Source organism: Mangifera indica, chromosome 8, assembly GCF_011075055.1.
Source record: "Mangifera indica cultivar Alphonso chromosome 8, CATAS_Mindica_2.1, whole genome shotgun sequence".
In the NCBI taxonomy this organism is placed as follows: Eukaryota; Viridiplantae; Streptophyta; class Magnoliopsida; order Sapindales; family Anacardiaceae; genus Mangifera; species Mangifera indica.
The window spans coordinates 4,821,987-4,845,105 of NC_058144.1; the positions used below are offsets into that span (position 1 = coordinate 4,821,987).

The 23,119-nt window shown below is 35.4% G+C and overlaps 5 protein-coding genes and 1 pseudogene across 8 annotated transcripts; 3 read left to right on the plus strand and 3 right to left on the minus strand.

The window, feature by feature from the left end:
- The first annotated feature begins 1,600 nt into the window (after positions 1 to 1,600).
- On the plus strand, positions 1,601 to 4,658 carry LOC123223383. 2 transcript variants are annotated; one of them, XR_006503786.1, is made up of 6 exons: positions 1,601 to 1,846; positions 2,274 to 2,473; positions 2,831 to 3,309; positions 3,400 to 3,473; positions 3,954 to 4,009; positions 4,284 to 4,658. XR_006503786.1 is itself a non-coding variant. In XM_044646544.1 (5 exons), the coding sequence occupies exons 1-4, from the start codon at positions 1,702 to 1,704 to the stop codon at positions 3,437 to 3,439; spliced, it is 864 nt and encodes a 287-aa protein (XP_044502479.1). In that variant the 5' UTR covers positions 1,603 to 1,701; the 3' UTR covers positions 3,440 to 3,473; positions 4,284 to 4,658. The 2 variants fall into 2 exon arrangements, 1 of the variants encoding a protein (XP_044502479.1); XM_044646544.1 differs by lacking the exon at positions 3,954 to 4,009 and having other exon boundaries at positions 1,603 to 1,846.
- LOC123223382 (two pore potassium channel c-like) lies at positions 4,617 to 7,444 on the minus strand. 2 transcript variants are annotated; one of them, XM_044646543.1, is made up of 3 exons: positions 6,555 to 7,444; positions 5,991 to 6,434; positions 4,617 to 5,086 (listed from the first exon to the last, which is right to left on the minus strand). In XM_044646543.1, exons 1-3 carry the CDS (start codon positions 7,007 to 7,009, stop codon positions 4,942 to 4,944), a joined length of 1,044 nt encoding a protein of 347 aa, XP_044502478.1. In that variant the 5' UTR covers positions 7,010 to 7,444; the 3' UTR covers positions 4,617 to 4,941. The 2 variants fall into 2 exon arrangements, with proteins under 2 accessions (XP_044502478.1, XP_044502477.1); XM_044646542.1 differs by having other exon boundaries at positions 5,991 to 7,443.
- Positions 7,445 to 8,279: 835 nt separating this feature from the next.
- LOC123223387 lies at positions 8,280 to 13,060 on the minus strand (annotated as a pseudogene).
- Positions 13,061 to 14,311: 1,251 nt separating this feature from the next.
- Positions 14,312 to 15,296, plus strand: LOC123223384 (AT-hook motif nuclear-localized protein 16-like). Its single transcript, XM_044646545.1, has one exon. It carries the CDS (start codon positions 14,369 to 14,371, stop codon positions 15,164 to 15,166), a length of 798 nt encoding a protein of 265 aa, XP_044502480.1. The 5' UTR covers positions 14,312 to 14,368; the 3' UTR covers positions 15,167 to 15,296.
- A 36-nt stretch (positions 15,297 to 15,332) lies between these two features.
- Positions 15,333 to 17,048, minus strand: LOC123223381 (pentatricopeptide repeat-containing protein At2g42920, chloroplastic-like). Its single transcript, XM_044646541.1, has one exon. It carries the CDS (start codon positions 16,997 to 16,999, stop codon positions 15,392 to 15,394), a length of 1,608 nt encoding a protein of 535 aa, XP_044502476.1. The 5' UTR covers positions 17,000 to 17,048; the 3' UTR covers positions 15,333 to 15,391.
- A 2,579-nt stretch (positions 17,049 to 19,627) lies between these two features.
- LOC123223386 (glucan endo-1,3-beta-glucosidase 12-like) lies at positions 19,628 to 21,460 on the plus strand. Of its 2 annotated transcripts, none has more exons than XM_044646546.1 (4): positions 19,628 to 19,957; positions 20,289 to 20,768; positions 20,849 to 20,879; positions 20,968 to 21,460. In XM_044646546.1, exons 1-4 carry the CDS (start codon positions 19,894 to 19,896, stop codon positions 21,140 to 21,142), a joined length of 750 nt encoding a protein of 249 aa, XP_044502481.1. In that variant the 5' UTR covers positions 19,628 to 19,893; the 3' UTR covers positions 21,143 to 21,460. The 2 variants fall into 2 exon arrangements, with proteins under 2 accessions (XP_044502481.1, XP_044502482.1); XM_044646547.1 differs by having other exon boundaries at positions 20,292 to 20,768.
- The last annotated feature ends 1,659 nt before the right edge of the window (positions 21,461 to 23,119 follow it).

Sequence of the window (23,119 nt, forward strand, 5' to 3'; positions counted from 1 at the left end):
TCATCAACAATAATTTTAAATTTTAAAATTTATTTTCTCATAAAACAGGTATGAAACGTATTTAATAAAGTTTAGAGCAAAGTGATATTTATCTTTAATAAATATTAAATGAAATGTGAAAAAATAAATATATTTTTCAACTCCTATGGTGGAAATTTATCGTTTAATATAATTTATGTGGAAAATAGTCGTCCTCCTATGTTGTATAACAAAGAATGAAGGTTCATTGTTCTTCATGCAACCCTAATTGTAAATACGATGGTGTTGCCATCTATTTATAATAAAACATAAAAAAGATCACCAAACTAATTCTCTTATAGCAAGCTTTTAGTTCTCTTTCTTGCAACCATTGCATTACATCCAACCTCTTAGGGCATATAAAGAGAAAGTCATAAACAAATGGAAGAATTAAGACCAAAAACAGATTAAGATCAACTTATTACCATTTTCTCTTACTTGAATTTGTCATCCCCAATCTCTTTTCTTATTTCTAAAACACTACTTTTTTCGGGTATTTAAATTTCAAGTAAATGATTTTATAAATTTATAGGGGTTTGTTTGATCAAAATTTTAGTAATGAAATCTAATTTGTTAAGAATTATATTAGATTAAATTGCAAATTTTGAAACTTTAGAAAATGTCATATTGTTGTGTTTTGAATTTGAACATTAAGTTGAGATATATAATAGGATTATTTAAAAAATTAAATTTTTTAGATAATAAAATTATTATTTTACCCTTATAATATTAGTTTTATTACACCCAATTTTATTTTAAACGAGAACATTATTTATATCATAGGGTATGAAAATTGTTTTTAAGTCAAACACAAGTGGGACAATGTAATGTAATCTTTATACTCTCACTCTCTTAAATTTGCCTAATCTAGCCATTTATAATTATAACTTATGCGTTACTTTGGAATTTGTTCGAAATCTAAAATTGTTAAATGTTAATATTTAAAAGTATGAACACAAATACGAAAAATATGTTATTATATTATTATATATTATTTTATGTATAATTAAAAATTACGTAATTACATCATAATACATAAATATTTATGTACATATTTATTACTAATGCAATAAGTAATATTATATATATATATTTTTATAAATGTTACCCATATTTCACATTTTACATATTTATAGGTTAATAAGTCAATTTATATTTTTGTTTTGGCCAAAAGACTATTTCCTACCCAAAGTTTATTGAAATAACAAATTTTTACTCTATAATTTTTAAACTATCAAATTCCCACACAGTATTCACTTTTATAAATAAATTTGATTAAGTGAAATTATAATAAGATCATATGTATAAATTATTCTATTTTTTCTTTCACTTCATTCTTTTTTTATTTTTTAAATAAAAGAATAAACTATCATTTTTAAAAATATTAATAAAAATTTTAAAACATTTTATAAATTTAAAAGAAATTTAAAAATACTTTTAAAATTTTTCAAAATTTTAAAATTTCAATAAACCCCTCACTTTCAAAATTATATTCTAAACAACTACTTAATAATGAAATATTAATTTGTAATTAGAATCAATCTCAAAACAATTTCTAATAATTTTTCATTTCGACAAACTAGGTTGGAAAGTATTAAAGTTTGTCATATTTTTGGATATAATTATCTTTTCTCTTTCCACAAATTTAGCGGCTCCGAAAGAGTTCTCCTCGGAAAGAAAGAGATGATGTTGAACGGCGGTGCAATGGTGGCAGCTTGCAGGGCTTTCGTCGTAAGGCCAAATTGCTTAGCTTCCAACGTCAACACTGAACAGCTGCGTACTCAGCTCGACCAACTTCACGCTGAAGCTGAGACTACTCGAGCTAAAGGTGACCATATAAATTCTCTGTTTATACTTCAGTTTCATTCAAATTTTGATTAATTGCGGCTGTGGGAAATAATAATAAATCAGTATTATCTTAAATTCATCATGTTTTAGGTAGATATTTTATGTCCATGCTTAAATTTGAGCATGTATAATCGGAAAATTGTGACATGATATTCTGAATTCGGTGACCGAATGAAACTATTTTGTCCGTTGTAACCTAACCTAACGACGTGATAATTATAGCTTCTATAATGACGGTATATTGGACAAGATTTTATTCGATAGGTGAAAGACATGATAGGCTCTTCCCATCGGGAACTATACATTGATTCATGTTCAACATTTTTGTATGATTTGATGATTAAATGCAATATATCGGGTGTTGAAATGTCTCGGAATTTGAAATTTAGTGCATTGTTGATGACTAGCAAACAGTGCAAGATTAAGACTTTTGCGTTTGTCGGAGGCAGCAGAGAAGCTTAAACGACAGGCAGCTATTAGTGTTCATAATGGGAAGGAAAATGATGCAATGGATTTACTATATCAGAAGAAGAAGGTCATGCAAGCCATGGAGAAATCAAAGAATCGTATTGAACTACTTGATGAGCTGTCTGCCAAGCTTATCGAGGTACGATGAAGAGTGCCGTTTGTTTTCTCTTTAAAATTTACTTATGTCAACTGTATGCCAAACTTTTTGATTCTTTAGGTTTTTTAACATGGTATGGATCTTTCAAGTAGTCTCTGTGTTATCAATTTCTTTCTTTAAATTAAGCTATGACTAGTTTTAAATTTAACATTATGCATCACTTGATGGACTTCTTCATTTCTTTGTTATTGGAGTACTAATACTTAGCATGGCACGGGAACATGAAATCCTAGCTAGAGATTGAACTTTCCTTACTTCAATGTATGGTTATTTTGTTGATCTTATTGAAGAACTAAATATTCTAGTTTTATATATTTCAGAAGCTTAATTTTGTTTCAGGCAATATCTGTAAAAGAATCTCAATTGATTGGGAATGTTGCTTCGGATCTTGATGTTGACAGAGAAGATCCTACCAGACTAGTTCGAATTATATCTCCAAAGCAAAAAGTTAATGACACAAATGAAGATAAAGACTTTGATCCTAATGCCTTGAAACTTGGTGACTCTGATTCTCAGGTTTTGCAGTTTTCAGCAGATAGTCAGGCAAATTCTCTCATTGATAGGGAGAGAGATGATTTTCAAGGATCTGTAGTCATGGACAATGATGCTGAGAATAACGTAAGCAGTAGTCTGAGGGGAATATCCTCTTATTATAGCTTCTTAGAACATCTGGATGAACAGTTCAGTAATATTGAAACGGAACTTGTCACCATTTTAAATGTTTCAACCCTGATACTTAATAGCAAGGAGAAGCCTGAAAATTTGAAGGTACAGCAAACAATTGAACTTCTTGAGGGTGTCCGTGGCATTAGAGGGAAGTAAGTGCCTTTTTACCTAAATTAATATTATGAAACAATCATGGCCATTGTTTCAAGATATCATTCCGTTTGTAAATGTTTTGTTCACAGAATTGCGAGTTTCATTCTATCAATGGTGGAGATCATTTAAAGCTTAATTTTATCATACAAGTTTTCTGCACCAGGTGAGGACTAGGTTCTTTTCATGAAACACTTATTTAATCTCATCTATGATAATTTTTTCCCCTGAACGATGGCCAAGCTTTCAGCAAAATCCATATTTGGGCAATAGGAAAAGCATTATATTATAAATTTACAATTACAATAATAAACTCATGTTAGCTTTTGCTTTGTTGTTAAAGATCCTTGAACAGGGGTATAATATCTGTGGTCTTAGTAGTTCACTATTATTTTTTAAATTTGAAGCAGCAGATAATTTTTGCCACTTCTCTGCTAGTGTGAAAAGCTATTGGGACTTTACTCAACTTGTACTTTCTTTGCTTTCCATTTGTGCATGAAACCTACACTGTTCATATTTATGGTTTAATCATAAAAATTACCTTTGTACCCTGCCATAGTAGATTTGCTGCATACTGTAGAAGTTTGAGTAATATTAAATGAACATTAAAATCTTCTAACTCATGAGCTTTTATCTTGGTGGATAGATTCCATTGTGCCCTCAGATATTCATCAAAATCTTCTCATTCAAGCTCTTATCATGGTAGGTTTCAAACTGAGTTGGAAAGTTAAGGACCTCTGTGTCTTATGCCTAGTAGCCTTGCAAAACTTAGGCATGAAGAATAGAAATGTTCAAAGCAGTACTGGTTGTTACTTTAGTGTATGTGCTAAAGCATGCTACAAAATTCAAACAATTTTGTTCTAGTGGCAATGCATGCAAAGTAGATTCATTTGTATGACTTTTTTTTTTATTGTTCAGTTTTAAATACAATTCTTTTCTGTCTTAACCCTAAATTTGTCGTTGCTACTTGCTGAAGAATTCCATGGGCATTTGACTGCTTGGACTGGACACACTTGGTAGTGCCTGATTTTAAACAGAAGCGTTGATCCATGATTGGTGCAATCTTTTTTTGCCACTAAATCGAAGAAATTTCTTGGTGAGAGCAGCTGCCAGTTATGTTTCTGAAGTATTTGAGAAATGCATGATGATTTTCATTTGAAGGTCCCAATATATAATGGAAGTTACTCTGTTTCTTAGTGGCTGTCAATAAGAAGTCCAAACTTGTAATTCATTACATGTATTTATGTGTAACAAAGGCTCCTTTAGTAACCGTAGGCTTGACAGGCTCATAAATCTTGAGGAACAAAACTGTAATTTAGAACTGTTTCTCAATGATTATGAATGCATTCTAGATTCTGAGAGTGGTACATATACATTTAAAAAACGATGAAATGGTAACTGATAGCTCAAAACTAAGCCTACTGAGTTTCCATTTGTTGAACAAAATAATATATGCAAAGAATAGCCCCCCATTATCGTAGCCAGCTGAATAGTAGTTGTCTGCTTGTGGGAGGCAATGGCCCATGACAATATGGCTGAGGCCGTTGTATATAAAAGAATAATAATGATTTGTTCTCTTGATTTCTACGTCTGTACAGGGCAAAATCTGAAACTTGAGTGAAACACCATTTGGTTCAGTCACTCTCCATGAGATCTGCAAGAGTAATTTTGCCACATTTGCCACTGTCTATCATATCAAATTGGTTGCATATCTGCATGATGTCTTTCTCTGCTATCTTTCCCATCTCCTTAAGCTTGTATATCACAAATTCCGATTTACTGTGAGCATGAAGCAAATCAACAATCTGATTAACTTCAGAGTAAAATCAGGTAAAGCAAAGAAACGGAAAAGGCTATTCTTTGACAACAAAAACTTGCAATTCCAGTTAACAATACCAGTGAAAGGATAGAGATCATAAACAAACTTTGATATATCCCTCAACTAATGGAATATCATTTCCCAATCCACAAAGTATCTAATAGTTATTGCCTGACTCTCCACTTCTTCCTACTTTTATTTCATGACATACTGGTTTACTACACATGCAATCTTTGCTTTGATGCCATAAAAGTATATTGGCTATCCTCTCAACTTCTTTCAAAATTAAATAAAATCATTCCAACAACCAGGATTTGTGAAGGTACTTTGGTGTTCTGAAATATTATTTTGATGAACAAATAGTGGTTCATTACTTTCTCCCATTATCTCCAACTTTGATTCCTAAAGTTAATCTTATGCTATGAATTCCATATCATATTTTGTTTCATCTATTGATGTTGCAAGACTTTCCTTCCTAGATTTTAGTATTTTGAAATGATCTGTGAAATGTTGTTAATGTGCTTTCCTTCCATTTCAGCTCAACAATTCCTACCAAGCTCATCTACCAGCAAAGATTATTCATTTGGAATAGATTTGTTCTCTTCTACCTATTATATTAAAATCATTACCCCTCATTTGAACTCAGAGGTCAATACAGAATGCAATAGCATCATCAATATGTTGCTCCAAATTCTACCAATCCATTCCAAATTCATCAAGCCATAAAAAGACCTTATGTGATTTACTAGTAGCGAACTTTCATCCAATGTGATAAATTATGGGAAAACACTTGCAGAGGGTTCTGGAGTTTTGACAGAAAAAAAAAACTACCCATGAATATGACAGTGGAAGATGATGAAATACCTGATGGATCCGTCGTTATCAAGGTCCGCAGCTACTAAATCCCCCAGGGTCATCTTCTTCTGAAGAACCCATTTCGCAATTCTTCTATTTCTCTTGTCAATCCTGAACTCAGCTAAGTAGAGAAAAGCTCTAGCAACAGCCAATGTGCTTACTAGTAACCAAACAATAGCAAAACACCTTCCTGTTAACGTGGTAAAGGCAAAGTCCCCATAGCCCACGGTTGTCACCGATGTAACAGAGAGATAAAAACTATCAACCCAGCTCAACTTCTCCAGAAAATGCACTGTAACTGTCCCTATGGCAATGCAACTAACCACAACTATCAAGGCCAAACACACCTTGATTCTTATTCTCATTCTTCCTTTTTCTTTATCGATCATGTATGTTGTAACCATTGCATTGAATCGATTCTCATCCACTGTGCTTAACAAAACTGCTTCTTGCCTATCACAAATGTATGTGACCAACCCATGTAATAGAATATCAATGAACCCAAATCCAACCAAAATAAAAACACAAGTAAAAAGCTTGGTGAAAGTTGAATCTGGAATAATATCACCATACCCAATTGTGCAAAGAGTAACTACCATAAAGTACAAGGCATCCACTGGCTTTGATGTCACCGTGCCTTTATATTTTCCACTAACCAAAAATACTACAATACCCAGAATTATATATATAATCAAACCAAAAAAAGCCTGCTTAACAATCAAAGGAGTGGATTTAGGGGGCGGGCGAGGGTCTAAGGAGTCAGTGAAAGTTTCCTTAACTTCACTGAGTACAGAAGGAGCAGAGTGAGAGCGGCGAGTAAGTTTTTTCTTGTTCAAATTTGCGATGAGGTTAGCATAAGAGGGAGTCTTTGGAGTTGTGATAATCGGAATAATAGTATCATTGGTGATAAGACGATTAGTTGATTGGCGCTTTGGAGGGCCAAGGTCAAGACAGGGAGGTGGGAAATCTCTCTTGATTGGTTGTAAAGCACTGGTTCCTTCTTCTTTGGAGAGAAAAGGTTCATCCATGGTGAATCCGCATGATAGTTTATTAGATAACAGAGTGAGTGGAATTGCAGAGACATGTCGTTTTGTTTGGAAAGATCATGAGAAGGGTTTAAACGAAACTACAAGTCAATGCAGACTCGTTTGTATTGGTAGTCTTCTCAGCTAACAGTCATATGATGAGTCATAAGATAAAAACTTGACTTACGATGATTTTAAGGTCCCTGATGTGCGCTCAATCACGGGCTACTGTAACTTTGCCATCAATATGAAAATGGGGGATTGGGATTGGTAACAAATTGCTTTCTTCGTAAAGCAAGTTGCAGTTTTTATTTATTGAGCTTGCTTGTTATGGAGGGCAGTTACCTGAATTACAGGGGACTTTTTTCATTTTCTTTTGGGTTTCAAAGTTTCTTGGCATGGCTTCTGATGATGTGGAAAATACTAAAACAAGATAACAAGATAAACATCTGATGATCCTCATGAAAGTAGTTGGGCGAACAACACCGCACCATCAATCATTACACGGTAGAAAATACAAGCCGATCGGGCCACTCAATGCTGCAAGTTGGACGTTAAGGGACTGAGTCTGAAACCTCAAGAGTTGGGTTTCATAGTGGACTTTATAATTTCATTTCTACATTTTCGTCAAGTATGCGATTCCCATAAGTCTAAGCATTCACTTGACGCACCTACAAGGTGAAGCTCATCTACATAAAAAATAAATGAAAAATATATGCTTTTCAATTTGTTTTATTGTATTTTCAACTGTGAAAAAGATGGAAGTTTAAAGAGACAGATGTGATACGAAAGTAATTTAACATTTTACAGCTTTTCTAATCTTACTTTTGCACTTGACTAGCGCGTTTCTCGACCCCATGAAAAACAAAACTCAGATCCACCATGCTAGGCTAGTAAAATTGGTTCAATGATCATAGTCTGGTTGGCTCCACTGACAAACAAGTACTTTCGTGATTGCTTGTCAGCAATCCCTTTTTTGGTAGTTGAGACTTAAGTTCTCACTTGCCCAGTTAACACCCAAGACTTCAGGAATGGTGAGTTTCTTACTAAAATTAAATAAATCTCGCCTCAATCAGCTATTGATCTGTGACATCTGTCACCCATGTTCTCATTTCAAGCATCAGCTACATCACAGTTGCATCTTTTGTTTACAATTTCTGTTCTCTTTTTTTTAACATCTTCCTTGTTATTGCACGTTCAAACAATTATTTTATGATACATGTACCAAGTTGGAATTGTAAATGAGTTGGTCCCAGATAGTTTAACTGGGCTGTGAGAGAGGTGAATTCCAACCTTTATACCAGCCAACAAACAAAATAAAATAAAATAAGGGATGTCAGCTACAATTAGAACTAGTCTTCCTAGGAAAGAGAGAGTAAAATGGTACACCACCTGCTTCTAGCAAGGGCAGAAACATAGACAGTTTGGCATTGGAATGGTGGGCTTCAAATTGCTTACAACATTTGAAAATTAAACTCTAGGCTAAGTTAGTCTGCAACCCTTAAATGAGTTGCCACAATTCTTTCCAGCATCTAAATAATGGCTGCAAGAACACCCAAAGCACTTTCTCCCCTGCTATAACTTCTATTGACTGATGATTTGACTCATTCTGGACATGATTTTTTCTCTACACAATACATTAACTTATTAACATTGATGATATGACAAAATACAGTATGATCACTCCAAAAGAATATCAATCATTGGCGACCCAAGGAAGCAGAGGAGGAATGCGCAATTCATTATTATCTTAAAGATCCCAGAACTTTACCAAACACAACATACAATGGTTGAGACTACTACCAAAGAAGCCTCATGTTGGCAGAAAGCTGATGGTCATAGAAAGTATTCTTTTTGTTTTTCCTAGGAATTAGTCAGTCCCTATTGTGCCTTTGTTTTGAGCATTACAATATAGTAACAATATCAAGAATCTAGAATCTAGAACCCAGAATTATGCATTGGGCATTGTAAGTGAACATAGATTGTATTCTAGAACCACTTATAAATTAAAACATGATCCTGAAAGCCCTTCATTTATTTCATTGCAAGTACAAAACAGAAATCACTAACTACTACAAGATGTTTTGACTTACTTGCATGCCAGATTCAACTGATGAGAACGTAACTTGCACCATCTGAAAGTACCCCTGTGGCAGTTGGAGGAAAGGTGGCAAGAGGTACTGTTTTTCTGAACCGTGCATGAGACTTTGCTTCTTGGTGAAAAATCCTAACCAGCTCTTGGAGCTCCAATTTTCTCACTTCAACATGTTCATCATTGATGGGGCTTTTCAGGCCAAGGTAGAGCAACCCAATTGCAATCGGAGCAGCTCCTAGCAAGAAGAGGATGCAAGAAAACAGAGCAAATGCACATGGAGTCCCTTCAGCTCCGGGTATCCCATCCACATTGGTCCCAAAAAGACCAGTGATAATGGAAAGAATCAAGCCACAACTACCAAAAGCTCCTAAACTATGTGTAAGGCTTCTGTCCTAAAATAAGCAGCAATGATAGAGTGAGAAAACATTGTATTTCTAATAATTTTTCCAGATAAAAGTGATGTAAGTTGATCAAACAATATGCCCGCTATGAGTTCATATAGCTTTTTGTTCCTTAATCTTTAGTATTCATCATTCAGATAATCTTATGGTGTATATATACCAGTAAAATACCAAATCATTAAGCATATATTATAACTAACAATATCTTGAGGCTAAAACTAGGAAACTCATCATAGTCTACTTGAAAGTAGATCTACTGTAAAACAAATGCTACTTCCATCCTGACATCACACATAAATGCAACTTCCATCCATACATCACACACAAGACTAGCAGATGACACAGGAAAATGGCAACCTCTTAAACCCAAACTTAAATGTGCGTTTTGGAAGTGGAAAGAACTTTAGTACAATTCAGCTTGGATGATACCCGAGTTCACTAAACCAAGTTGATATAAGTCAAACCGAATATTTTGCAATAGAGCATAAGTTTGACAGTGCCAACAATCTTGATTTTGATCACTATCAAGCAAAGTAAATTTCCAAATAGCAGCACAAGTTTCAAAAAAAAACTGTCACTGTCTCACTTTCTGTTCCAGAAATTCAAAATAATGTTGTCATTCTATCTACTCAGACAAACTTTAGCCAAATGCATAAGGATGGAATATCAGGGCTGGCTGCAGAAAAACATCAATAGAAAATTTTGAATATCTGGGAAGGTTTACCTGCAACCATGCACGAACAGTACTCTGCATAACATCTTGAATTGTAAATAACCTGGCACGAACTGCTTCTTGTTCTTCAATCATTTCCCTCGTACTCTTTCTTACTCCCCCTAGCAAGGCTCGAGGTAGATTCCCTCTCACGTGTTGAAGAAGCTCAAATACAATTTCCTCCCTTGCATGGAGTGACCATTTCACTCTTATAACCTGCAGGTTGAGGCACATAAGGTAAATTCATAACTTATAAGTACAGGATGACTGGTAGTCATTATCTTGTAAGTCTATAAAGACCGTCATGGACATAATATTATCAATCATAAGACTAAAACCATCACTAGACATTTTTCATGAATCCTATGAACACTATATTATAATTTTCAATCCAGTCAAAACTCTCTAAGAAAACTTAAATGGCCATTTTCCCCTAGAAAGTAGAAACTAACCTATCCAAAAGTGTAAAGAAGATACCAGTAAAAATTTTTTGTTTAATGCATCATGCAAAAGCAATGACCCACTCACCCAGAAAAGAGAAGAGACTCTAATTAACTTAAACTTTTTTCGTTATAGAATATGAAATAGTCCAACATGCAAGGAAGCACCTATTCATAAATTTCAACTCTACTTCATCTGCTGCTCCAAATATGGATCTGCGGTATAGCCTAAAATCGCAATCAGGGGAAAAAATTACAATCCTTAAAAAAAAAAAAAAAAAAATACTCCTCAAATCCAAAAGTAAAGAAAAGGAAATTAGTAGCCAGGGCAACAATAAAGATTAAATAGAGTAGTAGAAAATCTAGAAGATAAATGTGTTCTGTTATGAACAGCAAAACAACTCACACGATAAAAACTTTACACTTTAACAAAGATTATAACAATTACTGTGTATAGTAAGTGTGCATAATACTGCAAATGTAGATGACCATTCAAGTGTTAGTACTTAAGGTTTGGATAAGTTGGGTTTTGATTTTCATGGGAAAACTCCACTACCTATCATCCCATCATGCAAGCCAATTAGCTGGTTGTGCAATGACCTCACATATAGTTCGTGGTATGTTCATAGATCCAACAGCAAGCAGCTCCTTAAACAAAGAATGATTTGAATTGTCAGCTGAATATATATAACTGCTTGAACACAGAGTAACTAACCTTACTGGAAACAAAATGCATGAAAGCCACAACAAGACTTTTTATTAATCCTGAACTTCTGCTATACCTAACACATTAAGGTTTGAGGTAGACCCCTTAACATGCAATGCAGTTAAGGGATGTCATCTTCATCCATTGATGAATCACCGACTGACTGCCCTAATAGCTCAAATAATAGTCCACCTGCCACTCTCACGGGAACCTGCCAACAAAAAAGAAATTTTAATTGAACAAACACTGGCCCTGATAGAATTCAGGCATAGAATATACCTATAGGAAGATGGAGACTAGTGGGAGCGTTCTTAATATACACTAAACTTATCATTATCCCATCTCCAAGGACACTAGTGGTACATCATAACGCAAATTTTTATTCATGACAACAAACCATTTTCTTCAACACTACCCTAATATTCATGGAAGAGAAATCCCTGATCATCCTGTCTAGATATCTAAGATTTCCGTGCACAGGTAATGTTTTCAAGACCTGAATTTTACTTAATCTGCTCAATAAGTTGAAAAAAATTCTACTTCATTGAAAACAGAGACTAGTGTAACATAATGTAACACTTTTCCCTGATAGAGAACTACTAACTACACAAGCAAATATTGCAATAATTTACCTCATATAGAAGATGCTTCATCCGCTCACTCATCAGCTTACTTTCATCTCGCAAAGCAATGCAGATAACAGGATGCAGCCACTGAGCATTACTCAACCATTAATGTATATGTAGGTGACCAGCATCTACATGACACCACCAAGTCGGTCCAACCGGTCTTTCCCATTAGGGAGTAGCCAAATCTGCGACAGTGACATTGTCTTCATCATCTGAAGAGTCGATAGGCTGTAACGCCCAGCCAGCATCAACTCGAACAGTCTGAACAAGTTGAGAAATTCTAGCCCATCCAATAGGTATCCAGTAACTTCTAGGAAGATATTCTTCCGTGCCATTGAGATTTTCCAAAGGCAAGTCCTTATTGTGATTATGTTCCCCTATTTTTTCCTTAACGGTAATCCCAGATCCTGATACAGGTGAAGATTTACTCAAGTGGTGAGCAACTTTAGGAGATGATGAATTAGTCAGTCCAGATATTTGGGATGATTCATTCTTTGATTGAACCATCTTCCTGCGGCCTCTAACAAATTCAAAAGCACATATAAGTCCATCAGTCCAAAGATCAGCCCCCAGCACGACATCTCTACTGAGATGACTCTTGTGGTTTTCATGCTTCGTTCCAAAACGTGGAAGACTATTCACCCCATCGCTCAGATTTGGATGCATTTCACCTAAGCAAGAAAACTCAGGTGCGTTAAATAAAGATGCGCCAATAATAAGCCTCTTCCTCAATGAATTGTATAATTACAAAAATGATTGAGGTCAAAACCATTCAATTTTGAGTCATATATGATATTGCGCCGAAGTAACATTGAAACAAACACCATTCACTACAAACAACATTATGATAACAAAGTAAAGAGGCAAAGGGGAAAAACAGAAAATAATTCGCTTACAGATATATAATCCAGCAGAAAGCGAAAAAACAATAGTTGTGAAGTTGAATGGGCGAAAATTTAAGGAAGAGGAAGCGGTGCAGTTGATGCGGTATTTGGAGCAAAATATTGCGGATATATGTGTTGGATTGAAAAGGGTGGCACGTGGGCTTGTAGTGCTGTGGTTCAGCTTCAGCTTGCATATTAAGAGTCATTGACCGAGTCAAGCAGAGCTTTGACCAGTTAGTTTATTCAGTAATTATTAAAAAATTTATATGGACAACACTGTGCTTTCTTAGTCCCCTGCCTTCTATGTTATCGTTTTGTTGGTAGTGATGGGCATTCTTTATTATTGAAATGCATAATTTGAGAATGCTGAAAGGGATCTGGCCTGATATTCCGATATTTGCAATTAAAAGGATAAAATTTATCATTTTCTTTCTTGGGGATATGCTTATTGCTAGACTGTTCATTTCTCTTCAACTTTTTGTCTTCTAATAATACTTTATCATATGGTATAGATATCACCATTCTACATGAAATTTTGGTATTGGTTCACAAACAATGTTGCTTCAAGATGTTGCATACTATAGCTTGCTTGGACAGAATTAGCTGGATATCGACATGATCAGCCAGCTTCAAACCATTACAAGTCTCTAGGGTACCCGAATATTTATCCCTCTCAGATGGATTACACAACAACATCAGCTGCAAAACCTTTATGATTTTGTATTAGCTGATGCTCAAGCCCCACTGTAAGCAATTACACCAAATTTGGCAGTGCATCTACTAACATTTCTCAATTTGCCATAAGTTGTTTTGTAAGTAGCAAGCAGGGTGTTGCTACTGTTAAAAATTATATGATGATTGAGTCTGGCAATACCCCATGTACAGACTTAGAATAGAAATGAGTGGCTTTGCCCCATCTCTCAACATTGTATTTTCTCTAATTTCATGTTGAGGCGTGTTTATGATTTTAGAGAGGTAGCCTGCTTGATCAGTTCTCACAGTGCAAAAGGCCTTTTGATTGAATAGTTGAACAGAATGCATTAACGAAGATGTTGCATGTAATGAATCAGTCTTGCTTATTTCTAAGTTAAAAAGGCCACAACGGCCTTCATTTCTTATGTGAGCTGAAATAATATGGCTATTGAACACTGCCCTTGCGCATTTATATGTAAATAAAAAGGGTAGAATCAATAATGGTGGAATGAAGTTTTCTTAGAGTGGTTTATTATGAACTTAGGTAAATGGCGAGGAATATTTATATTAGATTTGGGTATCTGTTGGGGAAGGCAATTAACATGAAGGGTCAGTTAGGAGGTAGGCTGTGAAATGAATACATTAAACTACTGTTAATTGAAAGGTTGGTATCCTAATTCTCAATCATTCTTTTGGTTCACACAATAAAATTATTGGCAGAAACGCACTACTTAAACTCCCAGACTGAGCACGGTTTCTATGAATTTCATGTCCTTTTGAGAAAACAAGTGCACCTACAAGAATGGTGGGCGGTCCAGATTTATCTGTACCTTCAGTTGTGACCAAGACTGGCATTGATAGAAACCAAGAAGCAGACAAGGGCTGTCACCAGAGAGCAGAAGCCATTGATGCCATGCTTATGCCTTCTAGAATAGCCAAGGCAGTGTCTCCAGTATCTGCAGCTGATGGAGAGAATATCAGGCGGCCGCGTGGTAGGCCAGCTGGCTCAAAAAACAAGCCAAAGCCACCAATTATTGTCACCAGAGACAGCGCCAATGCGCTTCGTGCACATGCAATGGAGGTGAGCTCAGGCTGTGATGTTAGTGAGAGTTTGGCTAACTTTGCAAGAAGGAAGCAACGAGGTATTTGCATACTAAGTGGTACCGGTTGTGTGACAAACGTTACACTCCGACAACCAGCTTCCTCCGGGGCAATTGTTACCCTTTATGGGCGGTTTGAAATATTATCATTGCTTGGATCAATCCTTCCCCCGCCAGCTCCACCAGGAATCACCGGATTAACAGTTTACTTAGCAGGAGCTCAGGGACAGGTTGTGGGTGGGATTGTGGTTGGTTCACTGATTGCTTCAGGCCCTGTGGTGATAATGGCTGCTTCTTTCATGAATGCTACTTTTGATCGTCTTCCATTAGATGATGATGAAGTTGCTGCAGCCATGCAGAATCAGCATTACCAAAATGGTTGTCATCACCACTTGGATATTTCCGATTTGTATGCCATGCCACAGAACTTGCTTACAAATGGCACTGTGCCTCCTGAGATTTATTCTTGGGCACCTGGGCGAACCATGTCAAAAACCTAGACTGGGTTAGCAGCTATGCAAGAATTGCACTCTCGCTACTGCTAAGCTTCTGCTGTTGAGCATTGCTTATTATTATTATTGTTGTAATTTTTTTTATTGCTTCAATTGAGTAACCAGATTATGCAAGGTCCATAAACATTTGTTCTTGAAGTATTAAGACTTAATAGTTTGTAATGATTTTAACATTTATCTTTGAAATTCACATTTACATAAACTAAATCGTTTCTACCAGAAGCAATCCCAAGTGAAGTGATTCAGTAAAAGGTAAATCTCTGGGGCTTTTGGATGCAGTCTTCCACCTGCTACAAACTCATGAACTTCTCCATCCACTTCAATCAAACTACAACCTGGTTCTTTCTCTATTTTATTTTCCTTCATCAGGAGCCTCTCCTCCATTGCTTCCTCAAACTGATTGAATGTAGCATACAGATTAGACATAAGCACATAACTACTGCTTTCATTTTTATCCAACTCAATTATACTCTTTGCTGCTCGTCTCGCCGCCTCTATGTTTCCATGCTTTGTAGAAGCTGCGAGTAAAGAACCCCATAAAATAGCATCTGGGTTTAAAGGCATGCTTCTTACAAGTTGCTCTGCCTCTTCAATCAGTCCAGCTCTGCCTAGCACATCAACCATGCAACTATAATGCTTTATGGAGGGTTTAATCTTGTAGGTTTCAGTCATTAAATGGAAATAATCCTTTGCTATATCGACCACACCCGAGTGACTACAAGCTGTTAGGATTCCGATAAAACTAACATAATCCGGTTTAAGGTTCGAAGATTCAAGCTTGGAGAACAATTGAATTGCTTCACTTGCATACCCATTCATAGCTAGACCCAAAATCATTGAGTTCCAACATGATAGTCCTTTCATAGGGACAGTTTTAAACACTTGAAGAGCCCTATCAGGACTACCACACTTGCAATACATGTCTATAATTGCTGTAACAACTATGCTATTCAACTCAAATTTGTTTTTCCTTAAGTATAAATGAATCCATTCACCTTGTTTAATTGCTCCTAAATTAGCACAAGCATTTAACAAGCTGACCATAGTAAACTCAGAGGGATTGATTTTCTGCTCTTGCATTTCATGAAAAAGCTCGAAAGCCTTCTTAAATTTGCCATTCCTAACATACCCACTAATCATAGAATTCCAAGAAACTGTATTTCTTGACGCCATTTTATCAAACAAATATCTAGACTCGTCAATTTCTCCACATTTAGCGAGGCCTATGATCATTGAATTCCAGGCAACCAAATCAAATTCTACTTCTTCATCAAACAATCTCCTTGCTTCACTTAAAAATCCACAATTGGCATACATATAAATAATAGTGTTACGAATAAACTGATCAAATTCAAGACCCTGTTTTACAACTCTACCGTGAAGTTGAGCTCCATCATGGGCTAAACCCAGTTGAGAATATGCCTTGAAAACTGAAGGATAAGTCAACCTCTGTGGTTGAACACTCGAAGTAACCAACATGTCAATGAAAAGATACACAGCATACTCTGGAGTTGAACTCTGAGAGAAGCCTCTAATCATAGAATTCCAAATAAAGAGATTTGGCTTTTCTATTTTTGAGAAGAGTAAGTATGCGTAATTGATGTCACCAGCTGAAGAGGTGCAAAGGGCCAAGACACGGCTAGCAACGATAGGGTCTTTGGCAAGGCCAGTTTTGATGAGATGGGCATGGATCTTTCTCAGGTCTTTCATGGAGGTGCAGTGCTTATCCAGCATTGATAGATACGGTTGATCCAAGATAAATTTGCTGCTGGAAGTTGGTAACGGATACGGAATTTGTGACCAGCAACTACAAGCTGCCATTTTTTTCTTATGGCTCTTGTTTTCCTTGAGGTTTATCCTTTTGTGGAAACAAAACGAAATGGCAGACTGAAACAAAGGGCAACCAGTTGACTTCCATTGACTACTGAGTAATTGTAGTAAAACATACTGTGAATTTTATGGTAATAACCAAGATTTTACCATGAATTATGTTGTCTTATAAAATTAACTTAGGATGAATGATAAATCATGAAGTTCAGGTTTAGTGGCATATCTTTCTGCCAATGAGTGACCCAATTTGCATTTTAAAATTTTATTCTTTTAACTCAAAGAAAACCTTTCGATTAACAAATTAAAAGAGTCATGCCTATACTTTCTATCATAGTCAAGAATCTTAGAATAGGGCATTGAAGGGGTGGATATAGTTTTCAACTCTGCAGCTAGAGGAGAAAATAAAGTAACAATATATACAAGGATATGCTTGAACCTAATTAAACTTGGTGGTTGGTGCTATCACCGGCAACAGAAGGACCCTCCTAAAATAATATATTGGTAACATTTTGTTTGGTGGGAAAGAAAAAGATGGAAAAAGAAGGCATATACAAGTACAGAAATTAAGAGATAAGGGGCTTGGGAGATACTTTTTCTTTATTCCTAGTGTGTGTAGGAGAAAGAGGAAGAAAAGAAATCTTAATAGATAAAATTAAAGTAGGTTTTCTTTTCTTCTTATCAATGATGTTTATCTGGGTAGAAAGAGGAAGAATCTGAGCTCACTTTTCTCTCTTCCTTTAGTTTTTAAGTGTCCTCTAGGTTGTTTTTATGATGAAATTCAAGTTTAGTTCATTTTTTTAGAATAGAAGAGTAATGTTGAAGATGTCTGTCAAAAGAGATTATCGGTTCCTAGTCTTTTTTCTTAAGTATGCATATTTCCAAAAATTTTTTATTGAATGAGAATTGAAGCTAGCACAAGGGATATGGAAGATGATGTTGAAGTAATAAAAAAGAAGAAAAAAGTTGGTCCTTGTAGCAGATGATTTGCAGAATGATCAAAAGTGGTATCGGATTAGATTATAGGATAGAGATATGGAAGATTTGTTCATACTATGAAAAGTGGAAGTTTGTAACATGATCAGAGAACAATTATTGGACTATGGAAATGATACTTATATACTTCCAAGTCTTCATCAAATTACATTATAATTTGGCCAAATGGTTCCCACCCAAAGTTTAGTGTAAACTCGATTTTTCACTTATTAACTATTAAAAATCCAAATATTCATTATTTGTTAAATTTTATTGTTATTATCAGAGATAAATTTGTCATTTAACAAAAATATTTTAAAAACTAAAAATTTATCATATTTCCAACCCCTTAATTTAAAAACTAACAAAGTTTGCCCACAAAGTTTGAAAAACTTAAATTCCCTCATAGGATTTTTGTAGTAGCTATCAGTGGTAAAAAAACAATGGTGACGATGGTGTTCTTCCTCTCTCCCAGCTTTTCTCTCAATTGAGGTCCATTTCGACCATCATTGGTCTTTCTCTGCCCCTCACTGGCCAACGCACTACAAAACCAAGATCTAGGTCTCTTCATTGGGTGACAAAGAGACCAAGATCTCTTTGTTGCACGACGAAGAAACCCATATCTCAATTTCATCATGCGTTAGCCAATCAGGGGAGAAAACGGTCGATGATAGTAAAAAATGGACTACAATTGAAAGAGAAGCCAAAAGAAAAGGAGAACACGGTGGTCGCTATCATCTTTGACCACTAGTAACCACTACAAAAACTTTAAGAGGGAATATAAGTTTTTTAAAATTTCGATAAAGAAAGGTAGGATAAATTGTTAGCTTTCAAACTAAAGGAAGGAGGAGGAAAATGTGATAAATTTATAACTTTTTAAATATTTTTATTAAATGATATTTTTACCTCTAATAATAAAAATAAAATTTAATATATAAATAAGTATATAAATTTTTAATAATTAATAGAAATAAAATTTAATATATAAATTTTTAATAATTAATAGAGGAAAATTTCGGTTTATGTCAAACCTTAGGTGGGAAATACTCATTTGGGCTTCTAATTTTTATATAAAATATGTGGCGGTGGCAACAATCAAGAAGTGGCTTTATTTGCACCTTAATTAATTTTAAAGGGTCTAGGATAGGAGTATAATTTATATGAATGGATACGTGATTGGTCAAAAGTGCAACCTCATCATGGTATTTTGCACTTCGAACAACTATTTTCTTGCTTTTATGTTTGTACCATGGCTCGCCCTCATCCGGGTTTTCATTAATATATTCATTAATGAAACTAATTAGAAGGAAAACAGCCAATTCCTGTAAACAGATACAAGTTTTGAATTCCAATAACAACAAAACAAAACAAAACATGCTCAAGTAGAAGAGAAAAGGTGATGAGAAGATGAGTGGCACTGCTACACTTTTTCTTTTTCTCCTGATTCTCTTCCCTCTTATCTTTTTCTTCTTTGGTCTGTGAAATTCCAATATGTAAAATTTCTGGAGTGATTACATGTAATCAGAGGATAATAATATAGGAAATAGAAGAAAAGTAAAATGAATACATCATCGTCATCATTACAAACACACTTACTTGTTTCTATACCTAAATTCCAATACAATTTTCTCTTTATTTTTACTTCTTTTTCAATCTTTCTCGTCCTCTCGCTTGCACCTCCCCACACTTCATGTCGGTCTCCTTTCTCTGCTCTTATATTATATATATACATCTTTCTTTTACATTAACATTTTTATTTCTATTTATAACAAACTGAGTGGTACACACTAAATCATCTTCCTCCTTCCACACTATCATTCGCACGTTCCTCTCTCCGAGATTTCTCTTCCTTAATTTCAGCCTAAGCCCAAGATTGCAGGCTTCAAATTGAACAAGGAAAGTTGAAAACTTTGATGGGTCGAGGGGCAGTTTTCATTCCAAAATTATACCTACTATTCTGTTTTATCCTCTGTTCAGGTGAACTTGAACTTGCTGCTCCCTTGTACTTCATTTTTCTTTTCTGGGCTTATTCCTGAAATTTGTTTTTGCTTATCTTCTTTCTCCTGTTCTTCCATTTAAACATAAGCATGTAGCTAACCTGAAGAGAATTTAGTGATTCTTTTTATATAAATTTTATTCTCCTCCTGGTTGTTTGATTCAAAGTTTTGAGTACTTTACTAGTTGGACATAGCCATAGAATTTGATTGCTTTTCCATGTGGGTATGATTCTCTTCTTTTTCCTTCGAAATTATAACAATTACCAAATAGTTAACTGCTACTTGTTTTTTTCCCCTCTCCCTTCCTATAGCAGCAACAACATGGATAGCAGCAACAGAACACAAAACACAATCAGAAATTGGAGCAAGACAAGAAGAATTAAATTTTTCTATATCCACTACTGAAAAGGATATTACCACACCAATTACAACTGTTCCCACTCCCACTATATCAACTCCAATTATAGACCCCACTTCAACCCCGGGAACATCGCCGGTGACTCTGACGCCAGGAACAACCCCGGTCACCACCACAACTCCGGTATCTTCTGGCGGTAGCTGGTGTGTTGCTAGCCAAAGTGCGTCTCATAATGCCTTACAGGTTGCTTTGGACTATGCTTGTGGCCCTGGTGGTGCTGATTGTTCAGCAATTCAGCCCACTGGAAGTTGCTACAATCCTAACACACTTCCTGACCATGCTTCTTATGCATTCAATCAATATTATCAGAAGAATCCAATTCCAAGTAGCTGCAATTTCGGAGGAACTGCAGTTACTACCAGCACTGACCCTAGTAAGTATTCTTTGTTTCGAGTATGCTCAATAACTTACACTAAAACGTTGTTTTCTTATCTAGCTTCGCTATGATTTCAGGTACTGAAACATGTCAGTATCCATCCACCAGGTGAAGTTTCCATATTCGGAGCCTATCTGGGTTTTCATTATTGAAAATTTTGCTTATAGAAAAATTCTGACCAGTTATTAAATTACAGCACGATTTCATCAGTTTTAAACACAACAAATTCCAACGGTGCAACAGTTTATGGTGCGGTTCCTAATCCATTAAGTCCTTCTACATCTGGTGCATCTACCAAACTTCATAACAGGCCGCAATTCTTCCTAGCAGTAGCATGGCTTTTTCTGTTGCTGGCCAAACACTATCAATAAAAAATACAAATGAAAGAAAGAATCCTCGTTTACTTTTATTTTATTAAAGTAAACTTCAAGTCAAGCAATTGCCTTCAGTGGTTCTTCTGTTTCTTTTTCTGGAACCAAGAGGCATAAATTGCCATGCTGACTTATTGTAGACAAGAAGAACATGTCAAATTGGGGGTTACTGTTGTAATGATTTGATGTATAAAAGAGGAAATTGGTTAGGCGAGAGGGCAATGTGCTGAGTTTTGTACTGTTAGGAATCATTCTTTTTCTCCTTTATTTCTTTTATAGCGTTGAAAATAAATAATTTGTTACACAGAACAGAAATGATATGATTATGGTTTTTGTTAATTATGAGAGTAGTTAACCATTCTTCTTCAAGAAGTCCTGAAAGCTGAAAAGCTCTTAGTTTTGCACTTTCCAGTATTGGGCTCTGGGTTGGACTTGGACCCTGATTCAAATGGGAAAGGCCCAGCGTGGACCATTATTTTGAATTTTGGGACAACCCCCAGCTCAGCTATCATTTCATTTACCCATTACATCAAATCACAAAATGTAGATTTCTTTTTAAAAGGTTAGTTCCTTTTGTTTTTAACAACCCATCTTAAAAAGTTAAACAGAAAATCAAGCGTCCCATTTTTAAACATTGAAAGTTGAAAATAGTTTTTCTTCTTATGTTTGCCCTTTAAGAAAAACATAATGCAAATATTGGTAATAAGTAGTAATTAATATTATGAACATAACATGATGAGTATGTGGAAATGAAATTGAGAGACAGAGAGAGATGGGGTATCCCTGCACATCTGTGGAATCATTTGGTTAAATTGGCTAATATAATGTTCACGATGAAGATGATTTTTAGCCTTATCAACACTTGCTTATTGATATGGAGAGACACATGGGCTTGTCCTAGTTCTTTGAATGGGCCGACTTTACTTTTTGGGTCAGTATAATTAGACCCCTTATACAGGGCACTAAACACGTACGCACGTTTAGAGAAGGGCAGCTTATGGAAGGCCCCAAACCAATCAGCAACGAACTTCAATCATCTTTTCATGCTGAAGAAAACCTGGGGTCCAAATTGTGGTCATCTTTGCCTTGATTTCATTCTTAATTAGCTTTCTGCAAAAGGAAGTGTAGGACCTTTTTATTATTACCCTTCCCTTTCGATTGCCCAAATTGGTCTCATAACGTAATGGCAAGATGATGGAGGAGAGCATGCAAGATCTATCAACTTCAATAAGTCATCAATTAATCAACAACCATAAATAGACACCGGTTAGGGGAAGAAATTGATGGCATTGCTCCATTTCCTATCGCGTATTAGCATATATATATAACCCCAATGTCAAAATCAAAACAAAGATTTAATTAAATGCTCCTGGCGACACAGCTAATCAGCTATACTATATTACTATTCATGTCCCTTGAAACAAGACCACCACAGTAAACATTTTCGCCACAGATGCTGCTTTTTAGTGCAAAGATTTTTCTTCTGGCTGGAGTTATAACGTGTATATATAAAGTCTGAGAGTGCATGCATGTATAATGGCGAGATAATCATAAAACTGCTGCAATATTGAATAGAAATGCAGTAGAAGCAAGCTAGCATACCGCCCATCATCAGTCAAACCAATGGGTGTGTAGTGTGTTTTCAACAGCAGTTTTGAATTTAATATAGATATATAAAGATATAAATTTATACATAGAAACGCCAAGATGGTTGCATTTATTGGCACCATTGATTGCAAGTGCTGGGACTTTGCCATGAAAAAATCACTACATGCACGCATCTCTACGAATGCGGAAAAGGATAGATACGCAGCTTCCAGCAGCATGAGAGATGTAAGTTATGTAACAAAATTAATGAAGACGACTAAAGTCTTTAGACTGTTTACTGCTGTGAGCTCCAACATTTAATAGATTCCCACACTTGTAATCCATCAAGGGTTCAAAGACAGTGATATACATATATTTAGCGTAGGCAGA